We start from the raw sequence: 20002 nt of genomic DNA on the forward strand, positions 1-20002 counted from the left end.
GAAAAACAGCTAAAATCGGTAGTACCCGTGAAATTGAAGTGATTCTAAACAATGCCGTAGTTTTTGTAAAGTTTGACTTTTTTAATGAGCCAGAGAAACTTATTATTACAAAGCGGAATAAAAATGTGAATAATATTTGCTTGCATAAATTCGAACAAGTCTACCAAAAAGAATCCCTTTGGAAGAAAGAAGCTTGTTGATTTAAATAAAATGCTCGTAAAGGGTCTTATTCCGTTAGAAAGTTTAAAAGGTTACCAAGAAGCCATAAAACTATAAATTTTAAAAATGTGCAAAAAGTTTTTCTTTCTACTTAATAACTATATACTGACACTGCTTGTTTTTGTGTACAACGAATAATAATAGATATTTTTCATACTGTATTGCAAATATATTAATTATTTAATCAATGAGGATTAATTATGTTTAAAAAATTGCTTTTCAATATTTACATGGTTAGAAAGTAAATAAGTACTTTTACCAAAATCTTTATGAAGTAAAATCTTATTATAAGACTATTGCGAGACAAATAAGTTTAAAATAAAATTTCTTAATTCTTTTTATTTTTAAAAAACTCCTGCCTTTTATCTTTTAGATCAGTAAACATTTGCAGGCTCTGTAATTATAAATAATAACAATTCAATAGGTCCAATAGGTATACAAGCGAACGTCGATACACTTTAATCATTGTATCAATAGGCGCATATGTATAGATGGCGGTACTTTTCATACAAGCACTCTCTATTACCATCCATACATGCCCTTTCTCAATATAATAATTTTTTTTTCAAGAAATTTTCCTTTGGAGAAATAATTAAGAACGAGAAAAAATCCTCCCCGGGTGCGGATCGAACACACAACCTCCTGTTTACTAGACAGTTGCTCCACCACTTGAGCTACCGAGGAGCCGTGCATTCACTCGCACCGTGAGTTTAGATAAGTTCTCGTTCTCAATTCTTAAGCTGTCTTTTACCTAAGCTCAATATTTTAGGCATGTGACTCTAATGCTTGTTGGTAAATTAGAATTCAATACGTCCAATAGGTATACAAGTGAATGTCGATACACTTTAATCTTTGTATCAATATGCGCATATGTATGGCAGCAGATGGCTGTTCTCTTCATACAAGCACTCTCTATTACCATCTATACATGCCCTTTCTCAAAATATAAGATATAGAAAATAATTAATTATACAAATCCACATAATTTCTTTTTCAAAAAATTTTCCTTTAAGAAATAATTATGAACGAGAAAAAATCCTCTTTATTAACTTTAATAAAAAATTATACTGTGAACTTTTTTCTTGACAATATCCTAATTAAATTATTAACATTATTGTATTTGAATTGTTATATAGAATTAATAAACGGCAGAGTTAGTATTACAAGCGTTACTTTTACTTGTATACTTAAACATTATTTTATATAGCATGGATCATTTTCACAAGATTGCTTCTAAGATTTTTTATACTGAATATAAAATCTAAAAATTTGTATACATTTTCTCGATACGTTAAAGAGTATTTCTGTATAAAAAAGATTACGATTTACTAAGTTGTCAACATGATTTTAATGAAAGTAATCACTTTGCGATTATAAAGTTTCTAAGTATACCTTAAAGTCCTAAATATGTAACGTTTTCTGTATGAAACTAGATTATTTGCGGGTGGGTTTGTGCGATATTCACTTCGAGACGAGACGAAACGGTCTCGATAAAAAAATACCGAGACCGAGACTAAACGTGACGAGATCTGACAAAGTGCACAGGCAACCTATTTTTTAGTTAAAACAACTAGTTTGTCAAAAAACTGTTTTACGCAGCAACTGAAAAATGTACCACCTCACATTTTAACCTTAAATTACTCGCAGTAATACTTTTCCATTGATAAAATAAATTAGTTTCTAATATTTTTATACACCACATAATTTATCTAGGTATACTTTAAACTTAACGTATTCTGTATGAAAATAAATTATCTGTGGGGTATGCGTTTAATGGGTTGATTCGTAGATTTCCCGTTGAATAACTGCAAGTTCAATATTTTACCCTTTTAATATAATATTTATATTGAAGGCAAAGAGTTTTCTCAATATAAATATGCTTTTCTTCCTCGAAGCGCAGTAGGACGTGTTATTTTTTGTTTAACTAGATGAGATGTAATGCTTTTCGGTTGGCTGCAAGATACCGTGATGGTTTTCGTTGGATAACAGTTAGTAGTGATATTTTTTGTTCAACTCTACGAGCTGTGATATACTTCGTAAGACTGATAGTTTTCGTTAGACTGTATTAACTCACGATATTTTTTGTTAGACTTTAGGTGTGATTCTCTTCGTCGGAGTGTAGTGAACCGTGATTGTTTTGTACATCTATTAGTTAAATAAATATTCATTTACTTCATTGCCTGACGCTGTAAGCTGACTCAAAATATTAAGCGCGACAAGGGCAATAGTTCGACGATTAACATTTTTTTATGTGGGGTCGTCGGGAGAGGGCAATATGGGTCAGTAGAGGATTGTACGAGGCCACTGTGGATTAATAGGGGGCTGTGAGGGTTTGTGCTAATTTTCCAACACAAACAACTAAAAACATAGTTGATGTAAAATAAATCTTTGTATAAATCTTCTTACATTATATAGTCACTAATGTAAAGCAGGTCAAAATTACCTTCCTACAATCTCCAACACTTTCTCATAGCTCCCAAACAATACAGGCTGTTTACATAATTCTGTCTTTGTCACAAAGTGAGGTGAAATTCTTGTCTTTTTTACATCATTTTGACAAAGCTTAAAGAAATCCAATCACATCAATGAGACCAGTACGCCATTTATAGCCTCTCTACACATTCTTCTAGCTTTCACAGCCGTGTGGCAATCCCTACATACTCACCATATTTTACCGATCACTTTAAGAAAAAATTAAAGCAATAATTTATTTTTCATAGTAAAATATTTAATATAAAGGCTTTCACTATAAGACCTACATCACAATAAAAATACAAACCTCCCCTGTACCCAAGTTCTTAGGAAAATAAAAATAATTTACATTTACCCCAATGCATTATAGCCATTTTCTAAAAAAAAATTTTTTAATAAGTTCTTGGATGCTTATGTAGTAAGAGCAACGATAATAAAAATAAAATGAAAAAATAACATTAGCAACATCCTTACGACACTATCCCATTACTTAATTCGTTTAAAAAATAGTTTACAAAGTAATACTATGATTATGAACTCAATAGATAATATGTGTTTTCCATACATTTACTGAGAAATCATTTAAAATTAAAGCTTTATTGTAAATAAATAACTGAATGCACATTATCTCTCCTGAAAGCTAATGATTAAACTTTAATTTATAAACAAAAAATTTTTGTATACGTTTACTAGTGAAATTTTCTAATTAATACATCGTGTTATGCATTATATTAAGAAAAAAAGTATTAATTTATGTAATACTTTATATAATAATAATAGCTCATTATCTTTGAATTTCTTCATTCCAAAACATAAAGTTTTAGTCAAATACTTGAAATAATTTAGCTATAGAAAGCGTATCCTAAAAAATTGTATCTCCTACTATTCTTTTTATTTCCTAATTATTTTTACAGGCTATGTGTATAAAAATGCTATTTTTATTTTTATATCTTAAAAAAGCTACGTATAACATGACAAAACTACGAATTCTTAAAGTATAAGCTCACAGCGTCGAAATTTTAACCTTAAAATTTATTTGTAATCATAGCTAATGACAAAATTACAGGAAAATTGCTTCAATAATTAGAAGGTAAGGAATACATTTTTTTAGGGGTTCATTTAATATTTGGTATGAATACTTAACATCCAATGTTTCTCCAGGTATAAACTTACTCTTAATATTTAACTTTAATAATCTTGCGATGTTCAATTTTGTGATAACTCATGTGCCATCTCTAACCTTAAATCTCTCTTTGACAGAACTATATCTTGAAATCTCAAACTTAATTCATGACAAGGTAAAACTTCACAAACATAATTTAATCCATCTATTAGGAAAAAAAGTTTTACATTGTGACGTGACAAATCGAAAGTTTACACGAGCACGTCACAGAACCCTTGACACTGGCGATAAATGGCAAGAGTCTCGTAGCTATCTCTCTCTCTCCTGCATGTGGCTTGCTGTAGTATGCGGAATCCCTGTGTAAAGCCGAGAGGCCACAGCGTTAGAAGTAGCTGTGGCACTCGTCCTGACTTTCCTTCCGTACGTCCTACCGGTATTCGGGAGGTGTGTGTGCGTATGTGTGATGTTGAGTCAGTGCATCTGGAAACGGCAGCTATCAGTATCGGTGTCCTGGGATCAATCCTAGTATTAGTGACCACTGTGTAGGACGACGTTGGTTGATAGTGTGTGGTGAGCCGCATATCATACGGTACGCCTGCGCGGCGGGACAAGAGAGAGTCTTAAGCTCGTTGCGAGGTTAACACCGGAGCAGCGCGGCGAGGTCCCAGCAGACTCTCGCCTACCGAGTTACTGCTACATAGTAAAGCCGAGACCTAGTGCCACACACACACACGAGTCAGCCCTCACACGGTCACTCAGGTTCCCCAGTGCCCTTGATGCTGGAACATTGCCGGAGGTATCAAGAAGCGTTCCACCGGAGCCATATGCTGGTGTGTGAAATATGTATTGTTGGTGCTAGGTGTAACAGTGCGTGAAAGTGATCGTTTCAGCTACCTTACCTTGTTAATTGTAGAGTCAGCCCAAGTCCCCTATCACGAACGTAGATACTGATAAAACGCCTAAGTTCAGTATCAACAAAGTATATACAGTATAGCAAGCCACAACGTTGGGCTGTCGCCTTTGTGGCGTGGAATGTCGAAGTTGCAATCAAAGTTGCTGTTATTGATATAGATATATAAACTTTTATAATTCATAAAAAGTCCCATGTTTCGATTCGTTTCGTGTAGCGCTGAGTGCAGCTGCAGCAGGATAGTGCCTCAGAGTGTGTAGCATTACGAAATACTTCCTGATGCATAAACAAGGACTATTCACACCTGTAAGCTATATAATACTATCTGTTGCTGCATTCAGCGCTGTACCTTACATATAATAACCTGATTCCTCCTCTTAATGATGTAGAACTATGTTGATTTTTATCTTATTTTTAGTGAAATAACTTTATGAGCCGTAGGTCTCAGCTTCCCTTACACTTTTTAAGAAGCCCACATCAGTCCCTCACAGTTTCTAAGGACATTGTCTGAGCAACGCTCCAATATTTGTTCTAGCCTTCCTCAGACATTTTTCACCACTTCCTTACTAATCATTTTATCTATATGATTCTTTAACACATTTTAACATTATGCTTAAGGTAGTGCTGGTTTCTTTTATCTTTAATTCTCAAAAAGCTTATTAATTGCTTCATTTTGTATTAACTTGACAATTTTTTTTAATTTTAAATTAAGCCTATGCAGAGATAAGCTTCCACAGACATTTTTTTGAAATTAAATTGGAAACATACATAAATATCACTATAAGACTTACCAACACTATATGTAAATATATATCAACGCTCTGGACGAAGACTATGCTCAGATTGCGTCTGAACAAAAACTGCCCTTCCAATGTCCCGGGCAAATATTACACCCTTTTTTCCAGTTCAGACGAAAATTATGCCCTTTTTTGGTCCCGGACGAAAACTATGCCCTGTTTTTCGAGTCCGGGAGAAGACTATACCCTTTTCTCGCGTCCAGACGAAGACTATGCCCTTTTTTCTAATCCAGACGAAAAGTATGTAATTTTTTTCGAGTCTGGGCTGAAACTATACCCGTGTCTAGACAAAAACTAAGTTAAAAAACATTCAAGTATTATTTACTGACCCCTTTTGCGTTGTACTTTCCTCAAAATAAAATAACCCCTCCAGATTTGCTGATTTATGCTTTTGGTGGATAACAGCCACTAGTACGCTGGAAGAAGCTCACAAAAACGAAGCTTCTGAAAACGATTCAACATTTAATATTAAGGTTTCGCGATACTTATATCCAAGTACCCACGCACACCTTTAAAAAAAATACGATACGTATTCATGATTATTAGCAGGTCAAACGGCTTCAGTATTTGGAGTTTAAATAAGTGTTTGAAAAAAAAGAGAATGAGCTTTTTTAAAAGATTTCGTAAAGTAAATATTATAAGAACTGTAGGCAACACTGACTATACAAATGTATTTGGCTATATATCTAATAACGAACACAAGTGTAGGGTGAGCTTAAATAAATTTCACTTCATCCGGGCTTCAGAGAAGGTCAACATCTTAGTCAAGACTCGGAGTAATAATCTTCTCCTGAACTAGAAAAAATGGTATAGTTTTCGTCTGGACTACACAAAATAGTATATTTTTTATTTGGACGCAATAATGCGTGCTGTGCGCACCAAATCCCACAAGACATTGATATATTTTGGAAATTACATAATATTAGTTAATTTCAGTGAATACAGCTATTGGAAGAACAAACATTGTTTTTCTAAAAAATGATAAACGTTTCTGTTTCGAATTAATGTTAAATAAAGTAAAAGGTGTAACAACATAAGAAGATTGAAAAATAAATGATTGAATCATTTATAAAACATTTAAAGATGCTGCTGTTGCAATGGAATTGATGAAATATGACACCCAAATTGACGATGTATTCAAAGAATCTACTACCATTATATTGCTTAATCAATTGAGATAATTTTGCGCATCGTTTTTACTTTTAGAATTTATTTTTGGTGATAATATTTGGAATAAGAAAAAACCAATTTTACGGAAGATTTCCTTATTTATCAAAAACATTTTGCTCCTTTGCACACAACTCAAATTCTTGCAATAAAAGACAATTTTTGTAAATTGCTTAATTTACCAACACCTGAAAATATTATTGGTGAGGATTGAGAGGAAATTACTTTTTATAAGAAAAATGTTTAAACCACTCAAGAAACTATTCTTCAAAAGATAAAGTTTCAAATAAGATGAAAGGTGTAATAAAGATATATTACAGTATAAATGAGGCAAAATTTAAGGAGTTAATCTATCTGACGATAATTTCAATATCAATTTTCCAATGAAAACACTAAATAATATTAGTGAAGATCTACCACCTTATGAACTTGCAAAGTTCTTACACCAAAAATCCATTAAAATACTAGTAATGAGTTTGTTTGATTTTTAATTGATACTTATCTCCCTTTTTACTGCTCCACTTTTAAATGTCTTTCTCGCTTACTTATCAGTATGGCGTCTGTAAACAGAGTAAAACAGAAAATGAACATGTCATAAATCTTAAGTCTCTTGTGCTTCTCTTTTACCAACTCTTTCTCTTCGTTCATTCAAAAGCTTAACTCTTAACTTTATATGAAAAGGGGTTGGTAAAGGTTTAGTCATATCTGCAATTTTTCATTTGTTGAAACCTGAGTAATTATTACCTTATCTTGAGATACGCATCTTCATGTGAATCAGTCATAGGATATTTCTTACCAATTCTCTCCTTTTTATTCAGTCTTACTTTTATCTTTTTATCCTCGTGGTCTAAATATTTTACTCCTTTCAATCCTTTTTAATTCATACCTACCTTTGATAAGTGTACATTTTCCAGCAGCCTTATTATCACACCATAATTCAACTGGGTACATAGATTTGCCTAAAATAAGTCTCACAGGTTTGTCTATGGCTATCGTCTCTTTGCTATCTCCATCATAGAGAGAGACTCCACTTGAGAAGTTGATAGAAATGTTTCCCAAGAGTTTTATCACATAGCCAACTATAGAGAATGAATCCCTTATGTCTCTAAAGTTTGAATCTGTCCAGGCTTTGATCTCTCCTTCTTCAGCTGTATTTGTATGATCTAACTCTTTTCTTCCTCTTGAATAACAAAAGATTCTCTTTACTCCTTGTTAATCTTTTTCTATTGGTGTCTGCTGCGGTTTAGCCAGATAATTTACAGAATAGGCTGTATCTACTCTCGTAGGGCTTGAAAGGTACGTAAGACAACCTTTTGCTTCTCTGTAAGGTGTTGTTGTCACAACATCAAGTCTTAGCAACTCTTGTGTATTCTCTATTCCCTTGAGTATTTTTTTTTCTACTCATCTTGTAACTATAGGTGTCTTTTGTAAACTACACTTTTTTATGTTAAATCTTTCCAATATCTTCTGTATATACTCTTTCTGGTTGATAGTCATTTTTCTCTTGATTCGATCTCTTCTGATTTTCGTGGCTAGGAAATTTTCTAGTTTTCCAAGCTCCTTTATTTCAAAAGTATTTTTTAAGTAACTTATAACCTGATCCATTTTCTCTTTATTATTATCCGCAGTTATTAAATCATCTAGGTATGATAAAATAGATTAAATTTCGCCCTCTCTTTCCAGGTGAATTAGCTTGAACAGTTTGTATCATTTTTCAAGTCTAATTTTAAGATCTCTTCTTTTAATTTCTGATACCATCTCTTAGGACTAACTGGTAAGCCATACAATGCTTTCCGTAATTTCTATACATTTAACTCTCTATATTTATTATTATACTCGTAGCCTTCAAGTATCTACATACAGACATATATTATCAGTTCACCATTTAAAAAGGCTTTCTTTACGTCTGATTGTCTAGCTTAAAGATTCTTTTTATGTATGACAGATCGTTATAATCTGATCATTGTTAATCTCCATACTGTAGCATATATATATATATATATATATATATATATATATATATATATATATATATGTATGCATATACATCTCCGATCTCACATTCGTTAACATCTTGGTATTCTCTTATCACATGTCTAGCTTTGTAAGAAACTATTTATTCTTTCGGCATTTATTTTGGATAATTATCCATGTGGGATTCAGTATGTTAGTGTCATATGGTAAAACTTGGTAAAACTTTTTTCTTTTTTAAGGTGGCTCCAGTGGCCTCAATGTTAAAATTTTAAATAACCCAACTGAGGTTAAAAAAATTGAATTATATTCTTTGAATTCCCATCTTTCTATTTGTATAAAAAAAAATTAAGGTTGACGATGAAAATTGTAAGAAATCATGCTTACAAAATCGTAGTTTTAAGACGGGTTCGACAGGAAATGCAAGCTTACGCGATATACAACCTACTGCTGCAGTTATGTAAATAACCCGTAAGGTGTAAAAAACATACTATCTTGTATTTATTACTACGAAGTTTTCGATGACATGAGAAAAGTGTCTTGTTATCGAAAAAAATCTTTAAATAATCGGAGACTAAGTAAACAGTTACGAGTGCAAGTCAGCTCTCAGCTATCTGTATTCGGCAGAGTACATATATATAGGTATAACTACTCTTGAACTTAGGAGCGTACCGTAACAGTTCATCAATTAGGGCACCATAAAACTTTTTTGTTTTTTTATATTAACTCACTAAAGTAACAGATAAAATGTAGAATATGGCTTACAACAGTCTCTACGATAATTTTATACCATATTTTAAAGAAAACAATGATTAATTTTTAGTCTCCCCATTTTAATACGGCACTAGGCGCTGGAGCCACCTTAAGGACAGTTTCTCTTCTTCTATTGCTTTTTCACAAAGACTCTTGTTTTTGCTTAGAATAGCCTCTTTGTAACTACTAGGATCCTCTATCGCAGTATAAACAAAAATATCATTTGTTTTGGTTTTGTGTAGTCTCAAAGATGTTCGGATTCTTTTATTTTCAGATTTAATTTGGTTTTTCTCTACTATCAGTTGTCTCTATTAAGATCCAAGATCTTATGGTGCTTCTTTAACTTGAGTTTGAAGATTTCTAGTCTCCAAATTCTGATGGTATCAAAATGTTTAAAATTTGTACATGTACTCTTTCCAATTTTTTTAGAGCAATTCTGATTCATTCTGAGATTGTTTGATAAAATAAGACTCTGAAATAATCTCTGCATTGCATATATATGTAAAATACTCGTGTGGCTCTTTATTTTTATTCTTGACCGGGAAATTTATTCTCCAGTTCGGGTTATCGTAATGTCTCAATAAGTAAATCTCTTTCGTAACTTTATCAATAATTTCTGATATCTTGTTATCTAAGTACACACTTGAGCTTAAGTCTGCGAATTGTCTTGAGAAAATATAATTTTCAGATATGTTTTCAGTGGCCAATCCATTCGTTAATTATATTTTATTATTTTTACTTTTAAGATCAAGATCTCGTTTACCGTCTATCTCGATATCTACAAATTTATTTTTATTAGCACTTTTTATAAGGGCATTCGAGCATTTTGAAAATCACTTAAAGTTTAGCTCTTATTGACAATATACTTTTTTTCTCTTAAATCTGCCAAAAACGTTGTACTATTCTTCTTTTATAAGACTTGAGGAGTATTACTTGTTATTTGTGTCTTCTCTTTTTAAGCTGCCAGTGCTGCTTTTGCTGCTGCTAGTGCGACTTGCGATATGTTGTTGTTGTACCCTCCTGTTCCTTTTTTATTACCCTACCTCTAGTATAACTCTCTTTTCCCCTTAAGCCACCGTTTGATTTTCCTCTTTTACTATTGTTAAAATTACCTCTTCCTCTTTAGCTTCCCCTAGACATTCATCTACTGCCTCCTTTTATGATTATGAAAATTGTTGGATTCTTTTTTTTTCATACCTCAAACGCCTCAAAGCTTAATAAATGTGCTCTTGTTCATGAACTTCGTTGTATGCAAAGGACTTCCTTTTTACCTCTTGAATGTGGCATTCGTAGTTTCAATGAATAAACTCACCATACCAGTGGCATCGGTTGTTTGGGTTATTTGAAGTGTCTCCTGTTTGCCTGTGTGCTTGCTGCCAGGTGGTCATATAGGCTCTTTCCTCTTGACTCATTGCCTGATTTGCTTTCTTCTGTGCTTGGTTCAAGTAATAATGAGATGCTTAAATGAGATACTATAAATAGTGATCTCTGGAATTCCATTACTAAGTGCTTAAAGGAATGTATAATGTTCGTCCACGTTCATTAGATAAATTGCTTTACTATTACACTCGTTTTCTTTTATTATATTACTAAACATATGTGTAATTACAGCTACTCCCTTATTTTTTATTATCTGTAATTCGTAAAGCATTTTCCTGACTGACATGTAAGTCACGTCATTTTTAATCTTTATTGCTTTTTTTATTATTTTTCTAAAATTTCTTTTGGTTCTGGAATTTTTATTATTAGTTTGTGTTAAGTATCATGGTTAACAGTTATCTCCCTTACGATTATTTTCCTCTTACTATGTTCAAAAGTTTTTGTATTATAGAAGCAATTATTTCAGTTTTTCTTTAGAACCTAATTCCATTTTTAATTCATCATATCAAATATAAAAATCATAATTACAGTTTAAATAAGAATTTCTCTGAACATAACTAATCTTGTTCGTTTCAATTGAATTTTTCAAACCATTTAATATGTCGTTCAATTCGTTAGAAATTTTATAATTCAAAGGTAAATTATTAGAGGAGCTTATTACAGATAAATCAAAACCAGAAAGTCCCAAATCATCATTGGTGGCAATAGAGTAATGTAAAGGGTTTACCTAAATTTTAATAGCATTAAGCTTTCTTGTGCGGCTCTCTAGGGTGTACCTTAGAGTTTCGTTCTCTTGTTTGGCTATTGCTAGTAGCTCTTGGAAGTGGCTCTGTTCCTCTTCTCTTCTTCTTTTAGAACTTCTTTTAGCTAATTTATTTATCATTTTTTTGCGTCTTTTTTCAACTATTTGACTTTCTCCGATTTTCTCTTAGCCTCTCTTGACTCCTTGTCTTTTATTACTTTCTCAATGAAATTTCACCAGTCGTTTCTCTTCATCACTCTTTCTCTTGCTTGCTTTTTCAGTATCCCTTTGAGATTCTTATATTCCATAGTTGCTAAGGGATTGCCAATCATCGCTCTTTGTTTCAGTTAATGAAACATCTCTTTTTCTGAATCCATCAAAAAGTTGTCTATATTATAAACTTCTGATTTAAGCTCTTCTGGCATTTGGACTTGTTTAAGCATGATGTTTTGGCCTGTGGTATAATGAAACACGATTATTTATTTTATTATTTTAATATAAACAGTTATGACAAAATTATTCGTATTGGTCTAGTGGATATCCAATGTTTATTTTAAAATACACAATACCTTTTGCTTTAAGGCCTGTGTTTGTCTCTTGTCTTTTCTCTTGTTTATCTTTAGGCTGTGACTCTTTTGTTCCCATTTGTAAGAACAGAGAAAATTATATCTCTACGTTTATGAGGCAATTTCATCAAACTGTATTTAACATTTTTAAATTACACCGCAAATTCAAAATTAAAGCGTTAAAAATTTATTGTACTTTTCACACACACCAGTACATACAACACGCACACTCTCTCACGCTTTATTTCCAAGTACCATTAACGAGAAAACTTCCAGGGAGAGATGTACGTGCACGTGCCACACACATCAGATGCTTGCTCAAAAATATACTCAAAACCAAGAAGATGCTACACCTGTACCACAGATCTTACACCGACTCAATGTATTTTGGTTTTAGAGTAATTCTCTTAACTCCGTATTTTCTCTTTTTATACTATTAATTTAGCGATGAAAATAGCCTTTTTTTCTTCTCATTAGTGACGACTTTAAACATTTATCCAAAACACCGTACACAAAAAAAAATAAATTATGAATTGGTAATATAAATATAAGCATCAATGTCATCGAGAAAGCATACGTGTCATCCCAATAACAAAATACGGCTTTTCTCAGAAGACACCGTGCATCTCAACTGGCTTGCATCATCCAGCTGCAGTGCATATGTACATATATATATATATACAGTCATACACGACACTATAGGCAAGACCTGTACGTTGATCTCTTTTTCGTGTCTCGTGATTGCTCTGCTCTTATTCAAGTTCTTTCCCTTTTTCGCAGTGCACACAAAGCATCCTCCTCATAACTATGCACTGTACTTAGAGGATGCAACTCGTATGGGACATGAAGCAGTGGTTGACTTAGTGAATCAGCAGGAACAATACCAGATTATATCCACATTTTATTTTAATAATTAAACCTCGCATACACAAAAGTCTTTCTCTTTATTTTACTCGCATTTAGAGAAACTCTTCTTGCACAGTACAACATACACGCTATTCAACCAGAAGTTGTCCTCTCTGCGTCAGTCCACGCATCCGTTTAACTCTCTCTACGCTTGCGCTATCTGTACACCCAAAGTCTGATTTACAACAATACCTATTTTAATTTGAACTTGAGGTAAACAGCTCAAAAATTAAAAATGACAATTCATCTAAGCTTGGCACCTTGATAGCTTAAGTGGCAGAGCAACTGTCTAGAAAACAGCAGTATGTGTGCTCGATCCGCAACCGGGGAGGATATTTTCCTCATTCTTGCGTATTTCCTTATAAATTTTCTTGAAACGCAATATTGAAATATAGTTGTCTACTTCTTGGTTCTCAAATGATCGCTTATCAATTAAACTGGAGGACAGTTATAATTTAACTAATCCACTGCGTAGTTGATGTTTAAATCCGGATTTCGCAAGTAAGATTATCTATTTTTGAGTAGTTTATCTGAAACTAGTTTTAGTATCCTGATAATTCTAAATACAATTTTTTTTAAAGAAATTTGTATGAAAGAACAATAAATTACTTTAATAATGGAAAAAATAAGATTAGAAACTAAAGTAATTTTCTTTTGTTTTGACTAAAACTATTTTCGTTTATGTATAGATTAAATATTAGAAACTACAACTTTTAGAACTTTAATTTTTAAATCTTTTTGTATAATATACTTTTACGTCTAATTATGATCACATATTATCGTTAGACACCATTAATATTTCATTCTTTGTTACTCCTGCTTGCTTATGGATTTGGATAAATTCTTATTTTTGAGTATTGTTTTTAGACAAAGCAGAGTCATGCAATAAGTTATTTCTTATACATTACTTAAACTATAATATTATGAGCTTGAAGCTGTTTATATAACGTAAGTAAAGAAAAACACCAGTTGATCTAAATGGTATTTTAATAGCTTTAGCCAGTTCCTTTTTCTACTTTTATTATTTTAATATTAAGATTGTCAATCTTTACCTTTTATTGTAACTTTAAAATTAAATTTTTTATTCTAAATTAATGAAATATTCCTAATTTCATAATAAATCTTAGAGAAAAACAATTTAACAACTGTTTTGTAGTGCAAAAGTTTTTTTAAATTTATTCCTTCAGATCAAGAATCTTGAAAGATATGCCCCGAATCACTGGCCGACCAGGTGCCAGTCTACCACCACTAGATTTCGATGCTCTAAAGGCTCATTTACAAGAATTACATCCTCACATAACTGAAAAAGATGTCATCTCTGCAGCACTGTATCCAAAAGTTACAGAAGATTTTCTGAATTTTCGTGAGATTTTTGGACCAGTTGACAAGCTAGAGACAAGAATTTTTTTGACTGGACCTAAAGTTGGTGAAGAATTTGAAGTGGCCATCGCAAAAGGCAAGACTTTAGGTATAAAGACGTTAGCTATGGCTGAAGATCTTACTTTAAATGGAGAGCGAGAAGTTTTTTTTGAAATGAATGGACAGTTACGATCTGTTTTTATTAAAGACAAGGAAGCGGTAAAGGTAAGCTGTACTTTTAACAATATTTACGACAAAAAAAATTACTTAAGAATCTAACGAGTTAAAAGATAAGTTTCAACTTTAAGCGTCTGTTTTTCATTTTTAATCTACTATGACAAGCTGAAATCAGATATGACATATAATATGGTCCATCTCATCCAGTTTTTTTCTAACCTCAAAAATTCACATCTTTTTTCTATATAAAACATAGAAAAAGCGTATGAAGATTATTTTACATCCCTATATAGATGTAAAAACTTATGTATTGGCCACGTGCATGGCAGAACTGATGGTTTTCACATTTTTTCTACCAAATTATGTTACATTTTATGGAATAAAAAGCTTATGTGGTCATCACTACAAGATTTATTCCTTCCTCCATCGAGCTGCACTAGACAAGTATATTGTTCCTATCGTGCTTTACTAACTTTTACGTACTGAGAAACAGAGGGTTAAAGGGAGAAAGGGAAAGCGAGAGGAAAAGTAGTAGTTGGGATAAAGTAGAGGAAGAGAATTGATTTAAAGTCAAGAAAATTGAAATTAATTCCTACTTGGCTTACTACATGTTTTTTCTACGAGAAAGAAACATGCACTTTTTCATTTAAAAGCGAAACCAAAAACTGCTGAAGATGTCTAGATAAAAATCATAAGTGGACATATTGCTGAATCACTTCCAAGGTGTCTGTATTATCCAGTGGTAAGTACTTGTGTAGTTTTTCCTAATACAGGAAATTGAGAAAAAAATTTACTACTTTATATCCTTAAACTAACTTTACGAAGTCATATATCAGTACTAAACATCCTTTAAAAATAGCTTTGAACAACACTTGAATGTTAAGTAAGTTGGGTAAGTTGGGTTCATATTTTGTAAGGAATATCTGAAGCCTTCATACACTAGTAATGAATAGTGTTCTTTCTAATGAATCTGTACCCTGGAAAAGTTCTGAAATTCAAACATAGAAACAGTCAATTTTTTTTCTGTAACAGACATTTTGTAAGACAATTGTATTATAATACTGTTTAGTACTTGTACTTTAACAAAATCAAACTAAGTAATATTGACTTGTTTGAAAAAGAGTGTTATACAAAATGTATGTTGCACAAAAAAAAACTTGACTTAGTTTGATTTTGTTAAAGTACGAGTACTTAATAGATTTACAATAGAAGTGTTGTACAAAATGTTGTACAAATATCTAGAATACATATTAATATCGTATTTTTCTTACCCTGAATTTCGTGCACATTGACCGTTGATACCTTAATATCAGTATCTAAATTAATATTTGTAATGAATAAAATAATTACCAGCAGTAAATTGTATAATTTTTTTAGTACTTTACTCATGTACCACCGTACAATTAAGTACGATAAATCGTGTTACGCAGCTGTAATAGTATCAACATACTCTAATTAGTAAGATATAAAACTCTGCTTATTTCCCAGACGCCCCTTAATATCAAGCTGCAAACCTAAGCCTCATTCAACACTGCGATTTGGGTAATTAATGTATAATCATACAGTTATAATCAGTTTTAAAAGTAGTAGTGAAATAAGAAACTTTTGAATTGAAATTCACGTGGTCATCTCTGTAGTTATAATCCATGTCATAAAAAAATCTATGTTCTTCAAAGTATACTACAAACGAGAATATTAAATGTCCATTATGTCGTACATTATGTCTGACTAGAAGTTTATTTTTTTTATTCATGAACCTTCAAATGTATAAATTAAGCCAAGAATTTCTTACTGTGTAGTTGTAGTCATTTTAAGTAAGTTAATAATTTTTAATTTTGTAGTAAATATAAATTAAAAAATTTGAACCATTTTGATAAACATCATCCTGTTAGAATATAATAAAGTATTTGATTGGAGTTTATATTTTGCATAAAAGTTATACTGAGTTTCTAACTATTTTTAACATCTTTTATGAGTACATTTATTGGTTACTATTCAAATGGCATACAATAAACTTAAAATTAAAAATATTGAACACCTTTTTTTTGTTTAATCTGTAAAAACTTATAAAAAAATTTTTCCACGTCATGTTATATTTTAACTGATAGTGTATTTTTTTATTACATATACATACATATGTGCAACAAAAATAAGTCATCAAGAATATTAAAATTATCCATTTAATAAAAATTTACTCAATGTATATTACTCCTACTTTCGAGGAACAAGCATAAATTTGAGATGGCGTAACATTTTGACTTAATAATAATTTTTACAGGAAAAAATATTCTATACAATTTTTTGTTTATGATGGCAAACAAATTAAAGACTCATAATTTAGAGTTACAATCCTTTTTGATGTCTATTATTATAAATATTACAGTGTTAAGAAGCATAACACACATTAACTAAAAAGGCATGATAATTACTAATTTAGAATGGAATGCCATTTGCTTTTCATACAAAATTAATAGCACAAAAAAAAATAGTACTCGTCAAAAAAATAATCAAAAACCCGTTCATAAATGTTCTGTGAATATTAACTAGGAATCCATGAGCAGTATTGTAAAATTCTTACATTTACTTTGTCTTTAAGTAATGGTATATAGAGTAGACATATTTTAGCAATAATATTTTTCAAATCAAGTAATCGTATAGTAATATTGATTTTTTAGCCCTAAAAATTAATATAATCAAATGCAGCAAATAAAAGTTATTATCTAAAAAAAAATTTCATAAATAATCTGAAAAAATGGCCTTATGAATAAATTGATTAATTACATTTTATAATTTTAATTTCAAACTGATAAACACTACAACTATTGTTTTCTTCGATATTAAGAATACTTAAGTGCTTTTTTTATGAATAATAGTACAACTACACATAAAACTTGAGGTCCGTTTTCCTCTTATTTAAAAATAGCACCACAAGACAAACGATACTGATTTTAATGGTAAATTTTTTAGTTGTCGTCTAAAGTCTTAAAATAAATAAAAATGAGCTGCTTGTACAAGATTGTTGGTCTTAAAGTACATTTTGTACAAACAGTTACGTAATCAATATTGGATTTTACAATCCGACCATCAGTCTCAAATTCTCATTTATTATTATAAAAACATTTAGAAAAATCTTTCCTCTTAAGCAAAACATCTACTAGGGGTAAGTAAGGGTATTGTGGTTGTTGCTCGAGTTATTGCGGAACTTTCAAATAATGCATTTATTTCAATTGAACGGATGAGTTATGGTGAGCTCAGACTTGGGATCATTAAACTAAGTTATAGAGTATTTAACTAGTTGGCCGTCAGTTCCAAAATAGCGTTAAAAACTTTACATTTGCATAAAAAAGGATGGCATCTGCAATAACTCATGCACACATAACCTTTTTTACTATGATGGTATTATTGCGAATAACCAGTTAATTTATCACTAAAATTAACCACAATAATACGTATATAATAATACATACAGGCCAGAAATTATTTAAGCAATCGCAATCGAAGTTTCAAACTTCTTTTTAAATCAATATTCATGAGTTTATGGATTTATAAAAGTGAAATTCAGTAGTTTTTGAGTCTAATAATAATAATAAAAAAAAAAAATACAACGATTTGACGAACTAAATTTCTTAGATAAACGTTTAAAACTAACCACTTAAAAAAACTGCTGTAATACACTCTTTACTTGTTTATTAAAGGTGGTTCATTCATAAAATAATTAAGACCAGAATGGCATGAAATCTTGAGGAATCATTTATTAAGTAACAATACACTACCCCTAAAAATTTCAGACTAGGCTGACGAATATAAACGCACGAAAATGATAAATGAAAATTACATTCTAAACATGTGCTCTTATGTATGGCAAATAAGCATTTTTTAACTTAAAGTTTTAGCCTAGTTATTTATTTACTTAACGTAATTAGGTAAAAAACTGACCCAATAAAGCTTGTGCAATTCCAAACATACTGCTATCTTGAAATATATTTATTCATGGACTTAATCAAAAGATATTAAAAGAAACGCAGGCATACATTTTCGTTTCCTATGTTGAAAGCATAGGTAAGCATCTACTGCTGGTATTTTAAGATTAAGCACGAATTTTGGATAATCATTCCTACGAACTTTTATATCGTTTATTATGATCTAAAATTTAGAATCAGTACTTAATTTGCCTCAATAAACAAGATTAACAAACAATCGTTTAAAATTTAAGCAGTGTTAATAAATAACAACTTGACAGTCACACTTTTGACTTGGGAGTCATGAAAGAACCACCTTAATGAGACTCTTACTGTACAGCAATTCACTAGAAGCTATTTTTATTAACCTTTCTGTTATAATATTATTAAGAGGCGTTTGGTTACAACAAAGTTGTATCCACTAATAGCTTGTTAACCAATCACAAAATTCATCGATTAAACAAATATAAGGATAGTATTAGTAGAAACGACGTAAACATTAGAAGATTTCTCAAAATAACTACTATGTATAACAAATTATTTAGCAATGCGATTTTTTTAATCAAGTAATTGTATAGTCATATTAATTTTTGGGCCCTAAAAATTAATATAACCAAACGTAGCAAATGAAAATTATCATCGTGAAAAAAAAATCTCATAAATAATCTGACAAAACAGCGTTGTAGATAATTTAACTAATTTCATTTTAAAATTTCTATTGTCAACTGACGATTACTACAAATATTTTTTTCTTGTGTATTCAGACAAACACATTCTGAACAACTGACTTTTATTTCATGCCTACTGTTGTGAAATAACTCATGCACATACCTACGTAGGTGTAGCACGAGATCATAAATCATAAGAAAATGATAACTGTCTGTATTTAATGTATACCTTTTATATAACTTTGGATTAACAAACCACGTTTAAATAGTAAATACATAGTTTACATATCATTATACTTTTCGTAATGAAGTGACTGTTCACTCATATATTGGGTACTGTATACTCGTCACAGTGAAATTCAACATCAGTCAGATCTACTGATTCGAGGTTTTTTACGTACAGTAATGCATAAAAAATAAGATTACAAGTGGAAATATGATTCAAGCATTTTATTATAATAATCTAAGAGTGTACTACAAGCCCTACATATGATGATAGATGACATTTTTGCAATATTGAATCTATTTTTGGTATTTTTCTTTAAGCCAAACGTTTGAGTTGGAAGTAAGACCTTTTATTCTTATATAACATCAATTAATCATACTTTATACAGCTGACTCAAAATTAAGTACAACACGTAGGAACTCCTCCTACATTTGTGTATAAAAAACAAGATCACAAACAGAATCTATATCAATTCAAAACCTTATGTCAGCTGTTACAGTCTTTTTATATGACACAGTAGTTTATGTATGGAGATTTACACAACTTCTTGCTAACATAATGTTTTCATAAAGATGTTAACTATAAATTTTCATTCAATAATTTATGG

At 31.0% G+C, this 20002-nt stretch overlaps 1 protein-coding gene across 3 annotated transcripts in view; it reads left to right on the plus strand.

Annotated features, from left to right (window-relative positions):
- The window catches only part of PCB (Pyruvate carboxylase), a 953241-nt gene that overhangs the window by 846744 nt on the left and 86495 nt on the right, over nucleotides 1–20002 (plus strand). For all 3 annotated transcript variants that reach the window (XM_089592494.1, XM_089592492.1, XM_089592493.1), the window contains one exon: nucleotides 14194–14590. In XM_089592494.1, coding sequence (XP_089448620.1) covers nucleotides 14194–14590 — 397 coding nt within the window. The remainder of the gene's footprint in view (nucleotides 1–14193; nucleotides 14591–20002) is intronic.

The sequence above is a fragment of the Copidosoma floridanum genome, unplaced genomic scaffold (assembly GCF_036245765.1).
Source record: "Copidosoma floridanum isolate Cflo_tuat_1 unplaced genomic scaffold, Cflo_Japanese_pri ptg000018l, whole genome shotgun sequence".
In the NCBI taxonomy this organism is placed as follows: Eukaryota; Metazoa; Arthropoda; class Insecta; order Hymenoptera; family Encyrtidae; genus Copidosoma; species Copidosoma floridanum.